Here is a 23,727-nt window from a genome sequence, read left to right as displayed (position 1 = left end):
ATCAGACAATGCTCTGCTGCTATCCGTAGGGTTTTCATGGCCAATTTTTTCTAAAGTGGGTGGCCAGGTCCTTCTTCCTAGTCTGTGTTAGTCTGGAAGCTCCACTGAAACCTGTCCACCATGGGTGACCCTGCTGGTATTTGAAATACTGGTGGCATAGCTTTCAGCATCACAGCAACACATAGCTGCCACAGCATGACAACTGACAGACAGGCGGTGTGGTCCCCTGACTGGGAAATGAACCTAGGCCGCAGTGAGGAGAGTGCCAATCTTAACCACTGGACCACCAGGGCTGGCTGTAATATCTGATATTACTTTGAAATTAGTAATGTCCACCATATTCAAGTACAAAAAATGTGATGTCTTTAAAAACAATTTCTAGATGGAACAAAGTTAATTTCTGTCCTCAGCAGGTTGAATGATCACAATTTCTTAATCAGCAGAGTTCAAACTAAGAGTTTGAACAAACTCATTGTTAAATAACAAACCCATTTTCCATCACGCATGTGGGAAAAGAGAATGGGGCCAATAATCCTCTTCAGATTTAACAGATAAAACTTAAAAGTATCTATTAAGAATACAGAGATGTCAATTACAATAGTACCCCACCCCAGCAACAAACTATCAACTAAGATAACTATGTAGAAATAAAGTCCTTTATTGTGTTTGGGTTTTTTTGGCAGGACGTGGTAACAATTCCTAAAGCTTTTGTGTTAAAATAACACTTGCAAGGAAAAATTTATTTTAATCACAGACACGACAAATTGGTAACTGTTATAAATATGCACACCACACTCCCTTCACACAGCAGAGGGAAGTGTCTTGTGACCACTCTCAACTTACCATCTTAAAATCAGATTATTTTAAATTAACTTAATCGTAAACATGATTATACTAGATTAAGTAGTTTAGATTATTCAAAACAGGTTATTTTAAATACTTTATGATGCAGGACATTCTCTCTAACCCTTACATCCTTGGTTTTTTCTGGACTTCCTTTGTTAATTCTTAAGACATAATTTTTAAGGCCAGGCTCTGAAGTGGCACTACTCAGCATTATATGCAAAGAACAGACCTGCAAAGTACCTTTTCACACCGGCGGAAATGGAGAAAAGACTAAATATGGAGTATCCTTAACAATAGTGAAATGAAAATGAAGAGTGATGGAATTTTTCTTCTCTGAAATGAATCAGGCTATCCTGGATTCAGCTTTATTTGGGAAAAGATTCAAGATATTAGCAGTCTCTTATGCTTCTTGAAACAACCACTGTCCCGTGTAGCGTTCGTGTAACTGTCACAGCGGCCCTGTGGGGCAGGCGTGAAGCTCCATCCTGCCCACTAGGGACCGGAAGCCCGGAGGCTGCTGTGCGCTCAGCTTTAGCGGCAGAGTGAGGATGCTCGGGCTCTACGATGGCGGTGATAACAACAGCAATAACAACCAGTATTTATCGAATACTTACTGTGTACACATATATAACGTAACCCTCATAACAGCCCGATGAAGAAGGTACTGAGACTGGCTCTAGCTCACGTTGATGCATTACACTCTTCAGCCCAGAAAATGTCTACACTTCAAAAAGTACCAAGGTTTACATTTCTAAAAACTTTGCATTCTGAAGGGCCATAAATATAGAAGCTTCCAGAAAGCATTCAAGTACAAACATCAAAAGCTTGGCATCTTTAGAATGAACCATGTCTTGTTTTTTATTAATAAAAGACAGGTATTTCCGGTTGTCATCAAAAAGAATAGCAGCATTACCCAATCGGAAGTGACAACTTGTATATAGTAATCTGAACTATAAGTACCATCCCTTTTTATCCGCCAGCCAGGTGTTCTGAAAGCCACACTCCTTTGTGTGTTTTCCATGGGAAGTAAAAGCTTTCGCCGCTCCTAATTGGCGCAGCCTGACACCGCCCGTCCCTGGAGGCCTCTTGATTGACAGCCCTGCCAATCTCCGCGCAGACCCGCCGGCCACGCGCGCAGAGGGGGAAGGCAGGAGACAGCGCTTCCTGGGGGTGGATCCAGGGGGAGACAGCACCAGACCCACCAAACCACGCGCTCCTGCAGCGCGCTCCCTACGCTCCCCGAGGCGATTTTAGAGTCACGGAACCGACTAGATGCAGAGCTGGGTGGCAGGGGGAGCTGCTTCTCGTGAGGGGGGCAGAATTTGCATCTCTCCTCTTTCAATTTAAGGTGAAAAAGGAGAAAAGCCAGTAACTCATTGAGATCAGAATGTGACATCTGATTCCCAGCAATTCCCGAGGACCGTATCCATTTCACACAGAGGTGGAAACCTCCAGAGAGGAGAGAAAATCAGAATGTAAATGAATTCAGGCAGCCATTTTCCTGTTCCTCAGCTAAGAGACTGGCCACCAATCTGTACGCATTCAGCTGTGGGAGATCAAGATTTGGCCACCCTGAAATCTATCTCTTTACCTTGGTTGTTTTCTCTGAGGACATTTGACCTCCCCCACTAACTGCATAAAGAATTTGACATGGTGGCTCCTTCCTGGAACAGATCTATCATGATGGCTGTAAAGATAATGTAGGATAAATGTTACAATAGGAAAGGCACCAACAAGCCCATCTTATCAGAAGTTCTGTCTCTCTGGCCACATTCTCTGGATGGACCTTCGAGGAGTTGCCAGACAATCATTTACATTTATAAGGGAAATCTCCATTTGTAAAGGTATCTCCCTCTCTGTTTTGGGAAGGGGAGGGGATGGCCTCATTTCTAGAGGCTTATCAATGTGGAAGTTGAGGCCTTAAATCTGCATAATAACCTTACTCTTGTTTACTGTGCTTTAGTGGTAATCTCCTGTAACTGACTCCCCCCACCCCCAACATCCTCCTTTGTCATTGGCTGAACATGGTATTTAAGACGAGAATTTCTGCTATTGTGTTGAGAAACGCAGTATCTCTGCTTTCTCCCATGTATACATGTTATCAAACTTGGTATTATTTTCTCCTGCTAACCTGTCTTGTTAATTATTTGGCCAGCCATAAGAACCTTAAGGGAAAGGGCAGAGGGAGATTCTCCCTCTTCCCCTGACACAGTAATACACTAGTTGGCGTTTGGACCCGACAGCACTTTACAACCTCAAAATAACTCTAAGTATCATCTAGATTCACTTTATAGATAAGTAGCCCTATGACTTCAAACATCAGTACCTAACTTACAAGGGAGAAATTAAACATCCATAAACACAAATTGAGGTAAGATGCTTTAAAGTTTCATGTCTTAAACTCTCCTCAACCACAGGTTATTAATAGGGGTGGGGAGAAGGAAGGATGGATAGGCGGAGCACAGAAGATTTTTAGGGCAGTGAAAATACTTGGTATTATATTATAGTGATGCATATATGTCATTATACTTTTGTCCAAACCCATAGAATGTACACCAGCAAGAGTGAACCTTAGGGTAAATTGTGGACCTTGGGTGATTATGATGTGTCAATGTAGGTCCACCCTTGGTAAAAAAGTATACCATTCTGGTGAGTGATGTTGGTAATGGGGGAGGCTATGCATGTGTGAGGGCAGGAGGTATATGGGAAATCTCTGTACCTTCTTCTCAATTTGTTGTAAACCTAAACTGCTCTTAAAAAAACAGTTTTAAAAAAAGGTTGGGGCCATCCCAGTGGCGTAGTGGTTAAGTTCACGCCTCCCAGGGTTAGGCGTACAGGGTTCGCTGCTTTGGATCCTGGGTGCGGACCTACACACCGTTCATCAAGCCATGCTGAGGCAGCATCCCACATAGAAGAACTAGAAGGACCTATAACTAGGATATACAACTATGTACTGGGGCTTTGGGGAGAAAAAAGAAAAAGAGGAGGATTGGCAACAGATGTTACCTCAGGGCCAATCTTCCTCAAAAAAAAAAAAAAGGTTATGGCACTTAATATGTGCCAAAAAGGGTGAGATAGAGAAATACAATTCCTGTCCTCAACAGCCTGCCAGTTGAGGTAGGGGGAAGACCAAGGGTGGTTTGGATAATTAAGACAAATATATGGCTAATTTGTTCCCCAAGTCTCCATGTGATTGGAGCTATGAGAATATCAAAACGTTCTGAGAATGGGGAAAACTTTTTCAACCTGGAGAAGGGGGCAGGGTTGGGAAGGCTTCATGGGGGAGGTGGCATGTGAGAAAACATCATGACATCATCAGCATTTATATATTGCATACATTAAAAGCCTGCATGGGGGCCGGCCCCATGGCTTAGTGGTTAAGTGCACGCTCTGCTGCTGGCGGCCCAGGTTCGGAACCCCAGGCGCACACCGACGCACCGCTTCTCCGGCCATGCTGAGGCCCCGTCTAGTACAGCAACTAGAAGGATGTGCATCTATGACATACAACTATCTACTGGGGCTTTGGGGGAAAAAAATAAATAAATAAAAAAATTTAAAAAAAAAGCCTGCATGAAAAGCACATAGCGCTGTGGAAACCAGGGTACAGCTCTTGCCCTCTGGGTGTTCACAATCAAAGTATGAAGCACAGTGTGGATTTTTTTCTGAGTTACTTAAATTTTATTCACGTGGCTCAAAAACATCAACTTTTAAAGCATTAATAGGCTCAATAAATAAAGTGTAAAAGTCATTCAGTGACAGTGTCCCCTCTCACCCCTGTTCCTGCCTGCCCCAGGCTCTGTGCTCCCCTCCTTAAGTCTCTCTGAGCTCAGCTTCATATGCATCTCTGCTTAATTGTTGCTCAGCGAATCTTCCCTCTTCTCACTTCTCCCCCCTGTGGTGGGGTTGACTTCCCTTCTGCTGACTTGGGGTTTGACTACATATTTCCTTTGGCTAATGGGAGTTGGGCAGAAGTGCAAGTGCTCCATTTCCAGGCCGAGGCTTTAGGAGGTGTGGTGAGTTACCCCTAGACATCTGGCACTCCTGCCATCCACTATAACAAGAGCTTGCCCCAAGGAGCATCTGTGTACCTTCAGGCTGGGTCCCAGAAAAAAGTCGTGTGGAGTGCACCTGAACCTGACTGGCTGCTTGAAGCATCGGGAAGCAGCCTGACCCACAGATATGTGAGCAAGAAAATGTTGTTTTAAAGCAGTTAGTTGGTGGGGGGGCGGTGCGGGTTGGTGCGCAAATTTGCTAGGCAGTATTATTGCAGCAAAATCTAGTCTCACTTTATTTTACTTTATATATGTCACTAAGATATATAGTGACTTCTCATATTGATACTTAGATATTCCAGTGTATGGCTGTGCCCAAATGTCTTTAACCGACCTTCCAATAATGGATGCTTGGGTTGGTCCAGTCTTTTGCTAACACAAATAAAGATGCATTGAATAGTCTTGTACGTACGTCATTTTGCAAAGGTATCTATAGAATCGTGGGATTGCTGGGATGGAGGGAATATGATGTTTGAAATATTGAAAGAATCGCTCAATTGCCCTAAGTAGGAGTTGTACCAAGAACAATGGTATTGATCAACAAGGTAAACCTGGATGAGATTAAGATGACACTTTAGTTTCTGTCCCTCCTGTACCCCTGTTCTCATGCTCCTCCGAGGGTCCCTCCCACATCTTCTCTTCTGCTTTCCATTCCCTGTGTTCACCAAGGATCTGTCCTTGACCTCGTCTCAGTCAGGACGGGCGAGGTTATGCTGTGTAAATAATGACCCCCATTCCTCAGTGGCTTACAACAACAAAAGGTCTGCTTCTGGCTCGTGTACATGTCCACTGTGGGCTGCTACAGTCCTACCACTCACCTTCTTCATTCCAGGACCCTGGCTGCTGGAGAAGCCTCCATTCGGGACATTGCTGGTCTTAAGGCAGAAAGAAAAGAGACATGGTAAACCACACAGTGAATCCTATAGTTTCTGGTGAGAAGTGACCCATGTTATTTCATTGGTTGTGTAACTCTTACGGCCACTTCTGAGTTCTGTAGAGCAGAGACGCTTAATCCTTCGGCGGTGTGGGCTGCCACATATGTGTAAACAATAACTCAATCTACCACAGCCCTGTTCTCTTCTTACCCCAAGGTGTAGACCTGGGGCCCACACCTTTCTCTAGGGTGATCTCATGAACTCCCATGGTCTCTGCTCTGTTTCCAGGCCCGACGGACTCACAAATGCAGTGCTTGCTGGGCTGCTCTATTGGGCTCCCTTGCCAGAAGCTCAAATTCAACACATCTAAAATTGAGCTCAGGGCCGGCTCCATGGCGCAAGCGGTTAAGTGCGCGCGCTCCGCTGCAGGCCCCAGGTTCGCCGGTTTGGAGCCCGGGTGCGCACCGACGCACTGCTTGGCAGGCCATGCTGTGGCGGCGTCCCCTATAAAGTGGAGGAAGACGGGCACGGATATTAGCCCAGGGCCAGTCTTTCTCAACAAAAAAGAAAAAAAAAGAGGAGGTTTGGCAGATGTTAGCACAGGGCTGATCTCCTCACCAAAAAAATAAATAAACAAAATAAAAATAAAATAAAATTCCCCTCCACACCTGCTGCTTCTGTGATAACTGCTGCCACTCTGGATCCTGCCCAAGTTGTGTTTCCCACTCTTGCTCCCTCCGCTTCCATCCAGACCATTGCCAAGCCATGTTGAGTCTATGCCTTCCATGTCTATGGGTTCCATCCTCTTTCTTCTCCATTTCTGCCCTCAGGACACTAATTTTGGAGTTCGTTCCCTTCATTTTTCCCAAACCACCTGGCACATAGTAGGAATGCAAGAAATATTTGTAAACGAATGAATAAATTCCCCGAAATTCCACAAGTATTTTCTGTGAACTTGCAGTAAGTTTGGTGGTTGGGATGCACCTGAGAGCAGTATTACTCCTGCTTCCTAACTGGGCTGTCTGCCTCACAACTCCCTTCTGTCCATCTTTCAGAGAGCAGCTGTGGGAACCTTCCTGATGTGATACGAAGAGTCGATCAGTTCCCTGCTACAGAGCCCGTCGTGGCTCCCCACTGCAGACCGAAGAGAGTCCACTCTGACTCTGTCTACTTTCCCACTTCTCATCTTCTCCCACCCTGGACAGCAGCAACCTCAAATGAGTAACCATTCTCTGTGTGTTACTCTGTGCCCTTGCTAATGTCACTACGGGTGAAATGAACATGTCCAAATTCTCCCCATCCTTCAAAGTCCCACGCAAGTATCTCCTCTCCCATGAAGCCTGCCTGGATACCCATCCTTACTCCATCCACTCCTAATCTCCACAGCAGTGTGACGAAACTCTTCTACGCTACATGCCATTTTCTCTGTTACAGCTAAGTGTGTACATGTCTTCTCTCTCCCCCAGCTCCTGAGCTTCTGTGGGCTGCAGCTGTGCCTGCTTTACCCTTGTACTCCCACACTACCCGCACATAGTAAGTGCTCCCTAAGCATCTGTTGAATGAACACAAAGGAAATGGAAAGTAAGGAAATGAGGTGCCTTTCTCCACAAAAGACACCTTGACTGGGGAGAATGCTTTGTCAGTACTCTCCTGAGTGCTTACAATATACTAAGCCCAGACCTGAAGTCTTGGACTCCAAGGAGTTGAATCCGCAGGCTCCTGGGCTCTCCCTGTATGATCTTCCACCCTCCTGGGCAGGCAGTGGTGGGAGCCCTCACTTCCCATTTCATCTTACAGATCAGACGGGTTTAAGTTAACACAGAAATGTCACAGGCTCCGTGCCGTGGCTGATGGGGACCTATGCACCACTTAGCAAGCCATGTTGTGGCCTGCAAACCGGGGGGCCGCCAAATGGGAACGTGCAAAGTGAACTGCTATGCCACTGGGCGGGCCCCTGGTCTCACACTTTATCTCCATTTTAAGGATGAGAAGGCTGAGGTTTGGAGGTATTAAGAAATTCAACATCTGCCTTGTGGCTTTTTTTTTTTTTAATTTTATTTTGAATGAGTTATAGATCCACAGGAAGTTGCAAGGGTAGTGTAGAGCAGGGTAGAGCATGATTATGGTACAATATCAAAACCAGGACTCTGACAATGTATGTGTGTTTGGGTGCATGTGCGCAATTCCATGTCACACGTGTAGATTCGGGTAACCACCAATGCAATCGAGATACAGAACTATTCTATCACCACAAAGATCTCCCTCCAGTACCCCCTTATAGTCACAATCACTCCCCTTCCCCCTCATTCTTAACCCCTGGCAACCACTAATCTGTCATTCAAGAATGTTATATAAATGGAATCATAAGTGTGTGACCTTTTGATGTTGGCCTTTTTCACTCAGCACAATGCTCTTGAGATTCATTCAAATTATCATATGTATCAATAGTTCATTCCTTTTTTTGCTGAGTAGTATTCCATGGTATGGATGTACTAGTTTGTTTAACAATGAGGGACAATTTGGTCGGTCCCAGTTTTTGTCTGTTACAAATAAATCTTTAAACAACTGTGTTCAGGTTTGGGTCTCTTTATAGGTTTACATTTCTTTGGGATAAATGCAATTACTGGGTTGTATGTTTAGTTTTTTGTTTTGTTTTTAGGATCTATCAAACTGTTTTACAGAGTGGCTGTATTATTTTATGTCCCCATCAGCAATGCGTGAGAAGTCCACCTTCTCTGCATCCACTCCAGCATTGGCATTGGCATTATTTTTATTTTAGCTGTCCTAATAGGTGTGCAGTGATATTTCATCATGGTCTAATTTACATATTCCTAATGTCTAATAATGTTGAACATCTTTTCATGTGCTTATTTGCCATTTGTACCTTTTCTTTATTGAAACGTTTCCTGTCTTTCTCCATTTTAAAATGAATTGCCTATTTGTTTACTGTTGTTTTGAGAGTTCTTTATGTATTCTAGACATGAATCCTTTTTCAGCTATGTGGTTTGCAAATATTTTCTCCCATCTGTAATTAGTGTTTTTTTGGCCCATTAACAGGGCATTTTGTAGAGCAAAAGTTTTTAACTCTCATGAAGTCCAGGTCCACTTTATCAATTTTTTCTTTTATGGAATGTACTTTTAGTGCCATGTCTAAGACGTCTTCATGAACCCCTAATTCCTCCCAATTTTTTCCTGTTATCTTCTTTTTTTTGTTAAAGATTTTATTTATTTATTTTTTCCCCCCAAAGCCCCAGCAGATAGCTGCATGTCATAGCTGCACATCCCTCCAGCCACTGTACGCGGGATGCGGCCCCAGCATGGCCAGAGAAGCGGTGCATCGGCGCATGCCTGGGACCCGAACCCGGGCCGCCAGCAGTGGAGTGCGCACACCCAACCGCCAAGCCACGGGGCCGGCCCTCCTGTTATCTTCTAAAAGCCTTATAATTTTATGTTTTACATTTAAATTTTATTCATTTTGAATTAATTTTTATAAAAGGTGTGAGATTTAGGTTGAGGTTCTTTATTTTCTATTTTTTATATTTTTTGCCTGTAGACATCCAATTGCTCCAGCAGCATTAGTTGAAAGAGGCAATCCTTTTTCCAATGAGTTGTTTTTTCACCTTTCTCAAAAATCAGATGGACATAACTGTGTGGAGCTGCTTCTGAGCCCTCTACTCTGGCCCATCGAGCTACGTGGCCAACCCTCCACAACACCTCCAGGTCTTGAGCTGTATAATAAGGTAGAGTGATTCCTTCCGTTTTGTTTTATTCTTTTTCAAAATTGTTTTAGCTATTGCAATTTCTTTGCCTTTCCACATACATTTTATTTTTTTTTTAATTTATTACAGTGTAGAAAGATTAACAATAAGCAAAGAACATCTTTTTTTTAATAATTTTATTTATTTATTATTTTTCCCCCAAAGCCCCAGTAGATAGTTGTATGTCATAGCTGCACATCCTTCCAGTTGCTGTATGTGGGACGCGGCCTCAGCATGGCCGGAGAAGCGGTGTGTTGGTGCGTGCCCAGGATCCGAACCCGGGCCACCAGCAGCGGAGTGCGCGCACTTAAGCACTAAGCCATGGGGCTGGCCCTCCACATACATTTTAAAATAATCTTTTCTATGTCTACAAAGAAATCTTGCTGGTATTTTTATAGGAATTGTATTAAACATATAATTAGGAGAGAATTAACGTTTTTACCATATTGAGTCTTCTAATCCGTGAATTTGATATCTCTCCATTTAGTTAATCTTTATTTCATCAATGTTTTGTAGTTTTCAGCATGTAAGTCCTGTACATGTTTTGTTATATTTACACTTAAGTATTTCCATTTTGAATGACTGTAAATGGTATTGTATTTTTAAATTTGGTTTTCATTTGTTTGTTGCTAGGACATAGAAATACAATTGATTTTTGAATGTTGATTTGTATCCTGGGACTTTAATTAATTCATTTAGTTCTAGTGGATTTTTTTAGTTGTTGTTGATTCTTTGGAATTTTCTGCATAGACACAGTCAAGTCATCTGCAATTAGAGAGAGTTTAATTTCTTCATTTCCAACCTGTATGCCCTTTATTTCCATGCCTTGTCTCATTGCAGTGGCTAGAACCTCTAGTGCAATCTCAAATAGCATCAGTGAAAACAGACATCCTTACCCTGCCCAAGATACGAGGATAGCTGTGGGTTTTTCATAGATGTTATTTATCAATTTGAGGAAGTTCCCTTTTATTCCTAGTTTGTTTAGTGTTTTTACCATGAATGAGTGTTTGATTTTGTCAGAATCATCTGCTGCACAATTGATATGATCATGTTTTTTTTTTTCGTCATTCACCTCTTAGTATCATGGGTTACAATGATTGATTTTCAAATATTGAACCAGCCTTGCATCCCTGGGATAAACTTCACTTGGTCATGATGTATAATTCTTTTTATATATTGCTGAATTCTAATTGTTAATATTTTGTTAACAATTTTTGACTGTCTGTTTATGAGGGATGATGGTCTATAGGTTTGTTTGTTGGTTCGTTCGCTCGTTCCTTGCTTCCTCCCTCCCTCCCTTCCTATCTTTCTCTCTTTCTTCCTTTTTTAGTACTGTCTTTTTCTGGTTTGGCTATCTGGGTAATACTGACTTCACAGAAGAAATTACAAAGTGTTCCTCCCTCTTCTATTTTCTGGAAGAGATTTGTAGAATTAGTATTACTTCTTCTTTAAATGTTTGGTATCACTCTCCAATTAAACTATCAGGGCCTGGACATTTCTTTTTTAGGAGGCTTTTAATTATTTCTTTAACAGTTAAAAGGCTATTCAACTTCTCCATTTCACATTGGGTGAGTTGTGATAGTTTGTACTTTTTGAGGAATTGGTCCATTTCATCTAAGTTGTCAAATCTATGTGTATAAGTTGTTTTAGTACTTCCTTATTATCCTTTGATGCCTGTGTGTCTGTGGTAACACCCCCGTTTCATTACTGATATTAGTAGTTTGTATCTTCCTTCTTTTTTCTTTGTCAGTCTTGTTAAAGGTATATCAATTGTATTTATCTTTTAAAATAACCAGCTTTTTGATTCATTAATTCTCTCTACTTTTTAAAAAATTTCATTGATTTCTGCTATCTTTATTATTTCCTTGTTTCTGCTTGCTTCAGGTTTATTTTGCTCTTCTTTTTCTAATTTATTTTTAGCCTGTTTGATTTGAGGCTATACTCTTTTCTACTGTAAGTGTAGTGCTATAAATTTCCCTCTCAGCACCACCTTAGCTGTGTCCCACAAGTTTTGATATATTGTACTTTCATTTTCATTCAATGTATTTTTAAAAATTTCCCTTGAGACTAACTTTTTGACCCATGGATTATTTAAATATGTGTTGTTTAGCTTCCAAATGTTTGGAGATTTTCCTGTTATCATTCTCTTATTGATATCCAGTTTGAGTCCATTGTAGTTGGTACACACTACATAATTCCAATTCTTTTAAATTTGTTGAGGTTAGTTTTTATGGTCCAGGATATGGTCTACCTTGGCACATGTTCTGTGGGTGCTTAAAAGACTGTGTTTTCTGTTGCTGTTGGGAGGTGTTCTACAAATGTCAATAGATCCTGTTGGCTGATGGTATTGTTGAGCCCTTCAATATCTCTGCTGACTCTTTATTGGTTCTATCAAGTATTGAGAGAGGAGTATTGAAATCTTCAGCTACAATTGTGGATTTGCCCATTTCTACCAGATTTTGCTTGGCATATTTTGCACCTCTGTTGTTTGGTGCATACAGATTTAGGATTGCTATGTCTTCTTGGTGGATTCTTCTTCTAACACTATGTAATGTACCTGTGTCGCTGCTAATTTCCTTTGCTCTGAAGTCTATTTTATCTTAATATAGCCACTCCTGCTTTCTTTTGATTAATGTTTGCATGGTTTATCTTTTTCCATCCTTGTACTTCCAACCTACCTAATCAAGTGAGTTTCTTTTAAATAGCATAGAGCTGTTATTTTTTTCCACTCTGCCAATCTCTTTTAACTTTTGTATTTAGACTTCTTTCATTTAATGTAGTTCTTAATATGTTAAGGTCTAAGTTTGTCATTTTATTTTTTGCTTTCTCTTTTTTTTTTTTTGTATCTTATTCCTGTCTTCCTGTGGGTTATCTGAACATTTTTAGACTTCTAGTTTGATTTATCTATAGCATTTTTGAGTATATCTCTTTGTACGGCTTTTTGAGTGGTTGCTCTAGGGACTTCATTATATATATGTAACTTATCATGGTCTACTGGTGTCTATATTTTATCAGTTCAAGTGAAGTGTAGAAAGCTCACCTCCTTTTATGTCTCTTTATCCTTTCCCATTTATAATTGTTTTAAATATTTCCTTAACATACATTGAGAACTATATTAGAAAGTGTTATAATTTTTGCTTCAACAATTCAACATAATTTATAAAATTTAAGAGAAGAAAAGTCTATTTTGTTTACCCATATTTTTACTCTTACAGTGTTCTTTCTTTCTACATCTTAGAATCTGATGTTCTAAGATTCCTTCTTTTATCATTTCCTCTCTGTTCAGAGCACTTCCTTTAGCCATTTCTGTAGAGTAGATCTATTGGCAACAAGTTCTCCTAGTTTTCTTTCATGTGAGAATGTCTTTGTTTCTCTTTCATTCCCAAAGGATATTTTTGCTGGAAATAGATTTCCGGGCTGACAGTTTTCTGTCAGCACTTACTTGACAAATGTTGTGCCACTTTCTTCTGGGCTTCTAATGAGAAATCTGCTGTCATTAGAATTGTTTTTCTCCCATAAGTAATGCATAGTTTCTCTCTGGATGCTTTTAAGATTTTTTCTTTGTCTTTAGTTTTCATAAGTTTGACCACAGTGTGTCTTGGCATGGATTTCCTTGGGTTTTGCCTGTTTGGGGGTTGCTGAGCTTCTTAAATCTGTAGTATTATGTCTACTGCTAAATTTGGAGAACTTTCAGCCATTATTTCTTTCAACACTTTTTCTAATAATTTTATTTATTTATTTATTTTTTCCCCCAAAGCCCCAGTAGATAGTTGTATGTCATAGCTGCACATCCTTATATTTGCTATATGTGGGATGCGGCCTCAGCATGGCCGGAGAAGCAGTGCGTCAGTGCGCGCCCAGGATCCGAACCCGGGTTGCCAGCAGCGGTGCACGAGCACTTAACCGCTAAGCCACGGGGCCAGCCCTCAATACTTTTTCAGTCCCACTATCTTTCTCCTCTCCTTCTGGGACTCTAAAGACACAAATGTTAGATCTTTTGTTAGAGTCCCACATGTCCCTAAGGGTCTACTCATTTTATTTAATCTGTTTTATCTCTGTTGTTCAGATTGTGTAATTTCTATTGTTCTATCTTCAAGTTCACTGACTCTTTCGTCTGTCCTCTTCATTCTGCTGTGGAACCTCTAAGTTTTTAAATTTCAGCTATTGCATTTTTTAGGTCTAAAATTTCCATTTGATTCTTCCTTGTCCTTCAGTTTCTTTGCTGAGATTTTCTATTTTTTCATTTGTTTTAAACATGTTTGCAATTTCTTATTGAAACATTTTTATGATGGCTGCTTTAAAATCCTTGCAGTTAATTCTAACGTCTGTGTTATCTTTGTGTTGGCATCTATTGATAGTGTTTTCTCATTCAAACTTACATCTTGTTTCTTTGTATGATGAATGCTCTTTGATGGAAGCCTGGATTTGGGGGCATCACAAGGCTCTGGAGCTTATTTAAACCTTGTGTTTTAGCAGGCTTCCTCTCATACCACCCTGGCACGGGAAGGGAGGTTCGTCTCCGTCATTGCCAGGTGGGGGTGGAAGTGCAGGTTTTCCATTTGGCCTTCCTTGACACTTGTAGGGACTCCTTGTTACTGCTGGCTGCAGGTGGGAGTGCAGGCTCCCCAGTGGGCTTCCACTGATGCCACCCTGGCTGGTGGTGCCTAGTTATTGCTTCCTACGTGGTTTCCATTGACACGTAGGGTGGGAGGTGGTCTTGTGGGAGGTAGGGCACGTCCTGACTCTCCACTTAGCTCCTCTGACACTGCCTCAGAGAGGAGGGGGAGGGTGCCTTCTTACCATCACGTGGGGGTGGCAATTCGGGTTCCCTTCTGGTTTCCACTAACGCCATGTTGGGCGAGAGCCTCCTTATTGCCCATGGCAATGAAAGTCCCAGCTCTCCACTTGGCCTTCTCTGACACCACATCAGTGGAGAGGGCAGGGATGCTGGCACCTCTTTGTAGCCTACCTTGGGGTGAAGTCTAGGGGCTTCAAACTGTGCCCAGTGGCATCGCCAGTTTACCTGCTCCTCCAGTACCCAGTCTGGGATCATGAGGCAGAAAGAAAACCCAGGGAACTCACCACCATGTTGTTCCTCAGGTCCTGAGGTCCCTAATCAGTCTGCCATCTCTCTAATTTTCATTCTTCTTAAGCTTGTTTTATAGATAATGTCCAGGGGTTTTAGTTGTTCTTAGCAAGAGGAATAGGGAAAAGTGTGTTTATTCCATCTTCTTGGGAACGGAAGTCCCCTGTCCTGTTTTCAGTGCAGGCCATGGTCCTGTGCTAACCAGTGGGGTCTATCTGTATAATACGCTTGCTGGAAAGTTAGAGTTCTTACACTTGCATTTGACAAAAGATCCAACTCAAATTGGCTACAACAACATTGGAATCTATTGTCTTGCTTCCAGAATTTGTCTAATGACTCCAAGCAGGACTGAAATGTGGGTTGGCTAGTTGGATGGATGGTAGGCCCAGACCATTAGCCCTAAGAGACTGGCTCAGTCCTGCCGTAAGGACTCAGGATCACGTTGGCTTTGTTATGGGGTATCTGCACTTGGTGAAGCAGACGTCCAGTTCCAGAACAGTGGAGAGGGGCCAGGAGAGCGTGCAAACTCCCGCGAAAATGTCAAGGGAAGACATATCATTTGACGGGGTAGCTGACATTTAGTTAGAATTTCCCCCGTGTTTCTCGAGTTTCTGGAGGCCTGTATTTCTATGATGCGTTAATTGACTGAGGGAATACAAGCCGGGGGCGGGGGGGGGGGGGAGGGAACGGGGGGGGCCACTGTCGCGGTGGGGGAGAGGGGCACTGTCGCGGGGCAGGGGGGGCGCGGGCGCCGGGACACGGGCGCTGGAGGGGGACGCAGGCGCGGGAGGTGCACTGTCGCGGGGGGGGGGGCACTGTCGCGGGGGGGGGCGTGGGAAGGGGGCACTGTCGCCGGAGAGGGGCGCAGGCGCGGGGGGTGCACTGTCGCGGGGGGGCACGGTCGCCGAGGGGGAACACTGTCGCTGGGGGGCACTGTCACCAGGGGCGGGCGCAGGGGGGCACTGTCGCCAGGGGGCAGGGCACTGTCGCGGGGGGCGCTGGCGCCGGGGGGGGGTGGTGGTGGGGGGGACTGTCGAGGGGCGGGGGTGGGCCGCCCCGCCCCGCCTCGCCCGCTCACACTCCACCAGAAGCCCCTCCCCGCGTCTCTGTGCGTCCTCTTCCCCGCTCCCTCTCCCGCCACTTCACGTCTGACAGACTCATCCGCGAGCACGACTTCTACGGTCTCCACAGAGGCCGCCTCCCGACGGACGCACGCCGCGCCGTCCCCGCCGGCCGTGCCCTCTCACGGCGTCTCCCTGTGGGCGTCTCCCTGTGTGCGTCCGCCGTCCCCTGAGCGCCGGCACTTCCTGTGTCCCGCTAACAAGTCCCCTGGCACCCCGCTCCCGACGTGCCGCTGTCCTCCAGGGCCGCCCTCCTGGTCAGGGGCACAGTCCCCCTCGGGCTGACTGTTCCCCACGCCCCACCCCCGACATTCAGGTGATCTAGCACCACGGATTTACTGAACATCCTGGCCTCTTTCTCCTTTCCATTGATGTTTTTGTCTTCGCATCGGTATCACACTGTTAATTATGACGTCATTATAGTAACCTTGATGACCCCAGCATACATTCTCCGACTTTGTACCCTCCGCCCTCAGGAGAGCACGGAACGCAAGCCGTGACCTTCCGTGTTTCCCTCCGGAAGACGGAGGGGGGGCGCCGATCAGACCGCAGAGTGGGCATGCGCAGCCTGAGGGCGGTGATTGGGCGGAGCCGCGGGGCGGGCGCGGGGCCGCGACGTCACTTCCGAGGCGGGAGGACGAAGTGGGTTGACCATGGTGTCGGCGGCCGCCAGGTAGGGCCGGGGCGGTGGGAGGCTGGTGGCGGGGCCGTGAGCCGGTGCCGCGGCCCGGCGGGGACAGGAGCGGGCGGGGCGGCGGGCGGCGACGCTCGGGCCCGCGCTGCAGTCTGGGCTGCGGCCGCCGTCTCGGGACGCGGTCTGCGCGGCTGGGGGGCGTGGGGCCGGGAGGCGGGGCCCGGAGCGCGCCGGCCTGGGCTGTCCGCGGCCGCCCGCCGGCTCGTGGGTCGCGGCGCGGGGAGGCGGCTCCCGCGGCGGCCGTGCTCGGCCCTCTGGCGCCTGCCCCGAGGTGCAGAGGGGCGTGTGCAGGGCCCCGGGCCGCGCGCTCGTGCCGAGTGCGCACGGCGCCTGCCTCTCTTCGAGGAGCTGCCGGGAGCGCCTTCCAGCCGTGGGGGAAACGGCTTCTGGAAGAGCGGCACACGGGAGGGGGCCTTGGCGTGGTGGTGGAGGGGCAGAGCAATAGTGATGTGTTCTGCGCGGGGACGCGGAGGAGGCGCCCGTCGTGAGCGCCCCCGGAGGAGCTGTCGTCGGTCTCGCTGCGCACGCGCGGACGAGGCGCGGGCCCGCCGCTGCTTTCAGCAGGTTATGGAAGCTGAGAAAACCCGCGGGACATGGGGGGAAGGCTTTTAGAACCAGGCCTCTGTGGAAAACCGCTCACGCTAGCACAGGGCTTGCCTTCGAAGAGGTCCTTGTTCGAGAACTTATATATAGTAGATCTGGAGACGTGCCATAACGTAGCTTATCAACATGTGGAGGTCCCCCAACTTTTTCCTAGGGTAGCGATGCTTCTTTTTTTCCTGCGGCTTATGATGAGAGGGAATGGAGATGGAAGGGAGGGGTGGGGTCATGACTGGGCCTTGGTCTTGCTGGAATTCCCCAGGGTGGCATTCTGCTATCTCCAAAAGCAACGTATTGAGGCTTCCAGATTAACAGTTGACTGAAGTGTATGTAGTCCTAATAGGTCTTGCTTTAAAGGGAGGCATTATGAAAATAAATATATGCAAATTACGTTTTGCTGATTTAATCTTTGGGAACAAAGAGCCACCTAATTTCTTAAATTATTTTCCTTTGCAACATTTGGAGCGTCTTTGGGGTTATATATTTTATTCCAGTACACAGAGTGGGTGGGTGTTTTCTTTTATTGTGGAAAACACAGACTCGGAAAAAAAACGTAACATTGGAAAGGATCTTTGTTTTAATTTTTTTCTGGGTTGTAGATTGATTAGGGATCTGGTAGAAACACTAAAACAATAGTTACCATGTGCTACTATATGGCATATACTGTGCCATTTTGCAAAGAGGGAAATACTGTTTTAGTTCCATTTTTACAGGTGAAAAAATCGAGGCTTGGAGAAGTTAGATGATGGGTCCAAAGTGGAAAATCTAAGAGAGGACAAAAACAGAGTTAAAGGGGGTACTGGGAAATGTAGAATGCGCCAAGAGGGAGGAGGTGACCTTGGGATGCTGGAGAACACCAGAGTGAAGGGACGCTTTCTCACTAAGGCATGGAGTTTCCTACAGGGAGGGAATAGCGCCCGTCTTAAAGGGAAAGCCTGTTCTATCTGCATGTCCTGGGCTAAGGTCAGCACAGCTGGACGGAGGTCCTGCAGGTTTTGAAGCCTGGGTTTGGAACCCTGCTGCTCTGAAGTAATGGATTCTTGATGCGCTTTGGAAGAACCTGCCACTGTACACAAGAGTGTGTAGGCCGTATAAATGCATGATCACTTCACATCCAGAACGGTTCTTGGCTTCATGAACAGGTCTATCTTCTAGATGATATGTTCCTATAGTATACTGAAAATATTTGTTTTATTCACCTTTGCAACTGTATGTTTGCGTGAAGGGAGCTATGTTTGTGACCTAGGCAAGAGCATGGAATGTGCCTTCCCTACCATATATACTCCTCTTTTTCTTCTTGTTATGAGAGGTTCGGGGGATTTGATTGGAGACGGAAAAGAAACTTTCCACTCCAAACAAATGGACTGAAGGTATATTTTATGATGTAGAGGATGGTAAAGGCGGTAGTCCGCAAACAGATCTGAATAGGTCATATATTGAGGGAAAAACATCAGATCGACTGGAAAGGGAAAACATCCACATCGACTGAAGGGAAATGACACAAATCAACCGGAAAGAGAAACACCAGGTTGACTGAAAAGAGAACACATCAAATCAATTATTCACAACAAATCACTCACAATATCCACGCCCCACTGCCGGGAGAGTCCTGTCAATCGACACGGCTGGGCGGGGATCACACTGGGCAAGGTGTCCCTTCCACAGGTGGAACTCTCACCAGGCCTCAGTTTCCAACAGTTTATATAAGCGGTTACAGAGTTTACAGAGCAAGCGTTCAGTGTTTCCAGGCGCAAATGGTTATCAGTGGCACACGTGCACTGAGTCTCCTGGCTGTCGTCCCAGCCTGGCAATTATGTACGTGCATTGTTTACCCTTGTTATTGTCCCAGCCCGGCACAGATGGCCAGTCTGCCCAAGGCTGCGGCGCTCGAAGGGCCTTGAAATTCTTACACATTGCAACTATCTCTGTGGGAGAAGGGCCAGTTCCCACCACGCAGAAAGCAGCCTTTATATTTCTTTTTGTGCTGGTGGCTGTAGGTCAATGGAGCAGCCAAACATGGCTGTACTCATGTCAAGATACTACTCTCTTTAATAATAATAATAATAATAATAATAATAATAATTAATATCCATTGAGTGTTTATTGTGTGCTGGGCACTATGCTAAGCATTTATTGGATTATTCAATCCTCACAATAATCCTGTAAAATAGGAACAGTTATCTTCATTTATAGAGGAAGAAATGGGCTCAGATGGTAAGAAATTTATCCAAAGGCAAAGAGCTAGTAAGGGCAGAACCAATTCCCTCACTGCAAAAGCTAGTACTTATGTATGTATTTCATTCATTTCTTCAGTTAACAGGTGTTTATCCAACACCTACTCTGTACCAGTGATATGCCAGGTGTTGGGGATGCAGTGATGGCCAAAACAAACACAGCCTGGTCCTCAGGATGCTTTTAAGTCTAGCAGGGAGATAGAAAGTAGAGTTACAAAGTAAATATTAATTACAATTGTGGTACAAAGTAAATATTGGTTACGATTGTGATACAAAGTAAATATTCGTTACCATTGTGGTACATTGTGGTACATGCTATGGTGGTACATGCTATGGAGGACGGTAGAGGGTGCTATGAGAATATATAATGGAGTAGTTTGGCATCGGGAGGGAGTTAGGAGAGGCAGGGAAGGCTTTCCTGAGGAAATAATAATTTAGCTGAGACCTTAAGGACTGAGTGGAGTTCAGTTGGGCAAAGAGAAGGGTGAAGAGCTACCAGGGAGGACATGTGTGGGGCCTTGAGAATGGGAGGAGCTTGTCTTGTTACTGAAAGACCTGCGTGGCTGAGGATCAGACACAACATGTGGGCAGGGCTCTTGTCCTGAGAGCAGTACTGCTCCCCAGTCTTGGTTTATGTGTTTCTCAGAATGTGTAATCACAGCTGTTTCTCACCTCTGATTAGAGTCCAACCTCCTCCTTCAAACATGTGGTTAGACCTCTGGTTAGACCACAGGGTGGGGACTGGGGATGAGAGGAGGGTTCAGTGCCTAAACGTGAGACTTGATCGGCGTTGGTAATTGGCCTTGCAAAGCTAAATAGACACAGAGTGCCGATATTGTATTTCACCCTATTTGTCTCTGATTTGCCAAATGATTTAACAAGCATTTTTTAGCCCCACTATGGTCCAAGCCATAGTGGCCATGGTCAGCCACTTGGGATACAAACATGTATAAGGACACTCTTTCTCTCCAACATGCGTAATTTAGTTAGTGTCTTATTTGCTTTCCATTTAAGATGCTACAGTCTTATCAACACTATTCTTCAACATGTATTTGTTTAGCATCTGCTATGTGCTAGGCCCTGTGCTAGGGAAGGTTCTAAGTACTTTCACCATAAGCATCTTTGCCGCAAGCATTTTTGCTGCAAACTTTTTCCCCAAATAACTAATTGTCCATGAGGCAATTTTGCCTTAAAAGATAAAGTAACTGGTTACAGTTTGATTTCATTGACAGTTTGGTGTCGTTTTTCCGTTGATGCAGTACTCCCGATTTGGTCCATACAGTGACACAGAGTTGAACCCACATTTCCCATGGACCTTTGGAACGTCTGTCAGCAGACGTGTGACTGTGCAAGAACAAACAACAGCGGTGTAGAAGGCTTTCAGAATGCGATGCAGAGCTCAGTTACAGACATGCGTCCTGGGATTTGGAAACTGAAGCCTCTTTTAATGAAGGAAGAAATTTTAGCAAAAAAGAAAAAGTGCGGTGCCAGTCGAGGAGGTAAATCAACAAGCAAAAACAGTGTGATGCTGTGAATGAAAGATTTCGAAGACAAGCACTTAGGTACAACCCATGAAATAAAATCAGTTGCTTGCACAGCTGTGCCATGAATCTGCACACATTTTACATGTACTCAGATATTTTGTATTTTGCAGTAAAGTCTTGTTATTCATTTTTCATGTTTTATTATGTTCTTTTTTAAATTGATGTCATAATAGTTTATAACGTGGAATTTCAGTTGTACGTTATTATTTGTCAGTCATCATATAAATGTGTCCCTTCACCCCTTGTGCCCATCCCCCATTATTATGTCCTTTTTGATGTCCCTCTTTTTATTTTTTGTTATTTTATCTTTTATGGCAAAATTGCTTTATGGCCAATTAGTTATGTGGTGAAAATGTTTGCAGCGAAAATGCTTGTGGCAAAGATGTCTGTGGAAAAGAAGCTTATGGTGCAAATACCAGACGCGACAAGGAACATAGCTTGAGCAAAAAGGCCTGGTCTCTGTCCTCACGGAGCTTAAGCTTCCAGCGGGGGCTGGAGGACAGGAGGGAGGGAGAGAGTCAGGGAGATGAGGTTGAAGGGTAGGCAGCGGTCAGACCTTCAGGCTCCATAGGTCGTGCTGAGGATTTGGGGCTTGTCCTGAGGATGGGGGGGAAGCCATTAAAGAGTTTCAGTCAGGGGAGTAGCACTAGCAGGTCTGTGTTTGTAAAGATCACTCTGGCTCCTCAGTGGAGGCAGAAGTTGATGGATTTGAGGGCTATTTAGGAGGTAGGATCAATGGGTCTTGGTAGTAGGTTCACTCTGGGATGAAAATGGAGAGAGAGGTGTCAGGGCTCATTCTTCCTTTTCTGGCCTGTGAGGTAGGAAATTCTGGAGGAAGAACGTGGCTTCAGCTTGAATAAGATGTCTGAGAGAATCCACGTAGAGGTGTTGCAAAGGCAGTGATACGGAGCATCTGGCACTCAGATGACAGGGGTGGGTCAGTCTCTGAAAGCTCTTGTCAGGGAAGAGTATTTTTCCTGTACTGAGGGAGCCATCAAGATGGGGTAAGTAGCAGTGAGGTGGCCTAGTAGAGAGTGTAGAATTTCTTCACATTTATGTTAGGGAAAAGTGAAAAATAAAATCTCCTGCCAACCTAGACTATGGTCTCACAAATGTGGAAAGAGAGAAAATAGTTCTATTATTGAATAATTATTAACCCAGACTGGGATGCAGCACAGGTAATCTGCTAATGAGATTACAAAACTAAAAGAAGTCCCACCATTTACAATCCATTACATATGTGGTCTCAAGGTTAATGGTGATTTGTCCTCTTGTAAGAAGACTTGGCAGCACCATTTGCTGGACATGCTTTCATAGTTGATTCTAAATTCACCTGGTAATTGGGGTGGCCATCTGTGCTAGTTAATTGCCTTTATGTGGAGGAAAAATAAGACATCTCTAATCTCTATGAGCAGGTAGCTGAGGTGTCTTCATTAAACTCCCATGGTGACAGAGAGATGAGGCACTGTCTTCCTTGATGTTGACATTAAGAGATGGGTCCCACGCCCTTCAGGGGCTTTACCAGTGGCTAGAGCCAGTTTATTTAGCCTTTAAAAAGATTTGCATACATATCAAGGGGACAGAGGAAGGATCTACAAATACAGGTTTTTCAAAGAAATGCTCTTAAGAAAAAGGAGGGAGAAAAAAAGATCTCTTTCCCTTTTGACAACAGGGAAAAGTCAATTTTTAAAATTTACAGCACCGTAAAATGTTCTACTGAAGCATGCACAGTCTGGAGATTATTCTAGCGATGATTTTTAAGTGATTCCGTGTAGTTGTGCATGGTCTGGATGCCCTCAAGTGGTCAGATCTAGCCTGTAATTTCTTGTACACTGATTTAAAGAAAAGTGTAGATCCACATCCTGCTGGTTTCCAGCCAAAACTCTTGTCTCTGGTAGTTAACCCTTCCAGGACTTGTCTTGTCCTCCTTAATGTCAGTAAGGTCATTTCTCACTCCTACCCAGTGTTCAAAAACAAAATTCCACTGAATAAATTTTAAAGATCTTATTGGCTTTATTTGGTGATTTGTGAATTGGGCAGCATTCCATCTGTATCTAGCAGACAGAAAGGAGCTCCGAGGAGCTAGACAGAAGGAAAGACTTCTGTAGGCAGAAGAGAGCGGGAACAAGGAAGTTACAGTAGCAAAAAGTGGATAGGTTGTGGCAAGGTCACTTCCTTTAGGGGACAGCAGGGGTCAGTCAGGCAGATGACCTCACCAGTGCTGACCAGGCGATTCCTGATTGTCTGGTTTAAGATTCCATTTCTGGGAGAGGCCAAAACTGTAATTAAGTCTCGGTTTGGCTTAGCCTAAGTGACTCCATTTGCGGCCTGTCATCTTGTTTTTAACACCAGTTATATACATATGAGACCTTTCTTTGGTAGGTAATGTTACGATTTTATTGCAAAAATGAACTCTCCATAATGTATTCTGGAAGGCCATAAACATAGGGATGAAAATTGAAGTTGTATGGCATGTAAATTTAGCTTGGAAGCTTCTTGCCACCCACCTACGTGGGAAATTCAACCGATTCTTTTAGATTCTACCTGAGCTCTCCCTCCCATCTTCTTAAGTTGACGGTAACCTGAGACTTGGCCACTAATCTACTTAGTGGAGGGAAAGGTCTGCTGATAGCATCTGAACTGATTGAACATTGCTTACCAGTAGTCTGAGCTTGTTTGCTAGTTAGCTCTTAGTAAGTAAGGCCATGTTTGTACTTGGAACACTGAGTTTTGAAGGGAGATGTAAATTTTTCCAAGTTTATGTGAATAGTACTTAGCAGTCGTTAAATTGGAAACTGTATTAGGAAACTGTTATTGCTTCAAAATTCTCTGTGTGTATGGTATTATAGTCCGGATTGGCTTAAAGTATTAGCTAAAGTGAACCAAGGAAATTGTGCTGAGTTCCTGTTAAGCAGTT

The 23,727-nt window shown here is 44.5% G+C and overlaps 1 protein-coding gene across 2 annotated transcripts in view; it reads left to right on the top strand.

Moving 5' to 3' along the window:
- The first annotated feature begins 16,356 nt into the window (after nucleotides 1-16,356).
- DHRS7B (dehydrogenase/reductase 7B) overlaps nucleotides 16,357-23,727 on the top strand; it is a 57,642-nt gene continuing 50,271 nt past the window's right edge. The window contains exon 1 of one of the 2 annotated variants that reach the window (XM_058559485.1): nucleotides 16,357-16,411. In XM_058559485.1, coding sequence (XP_058415468.1) covers nucleotides 16,392-16,411 — 20 coding nt within the window. In that variant the 5' untranslated portion in view covers nucleotides 16,357-16,391. Of the gene's footprint in view, nucleotides 16,412-20,617; nucleotides 20,766-23,727 lie in introns of those variants that run through there. The other variant, XM_058559486.1, reaches the window with a different exon arrangement.

Source organism: Diceros bicornis, chromosome 18, assembly GCF_020826845.1.
Source record: "Diceros bicornis minor isolate mBicDic1 chromosome 18, mDicBic1.mat.cur, whole genome shotgun sequence".
Lineage (NCBI taxonomy): Eukaryota > Metazoa > Chordata > Mammalia > Perissodactyla > Rhinocerotidae > Diceros > Diceros bicornis.
Note: the sequence above shows the minus strand (reverse complement) of the source record. Positions and strands in the feature narration are given on the sequence as shown.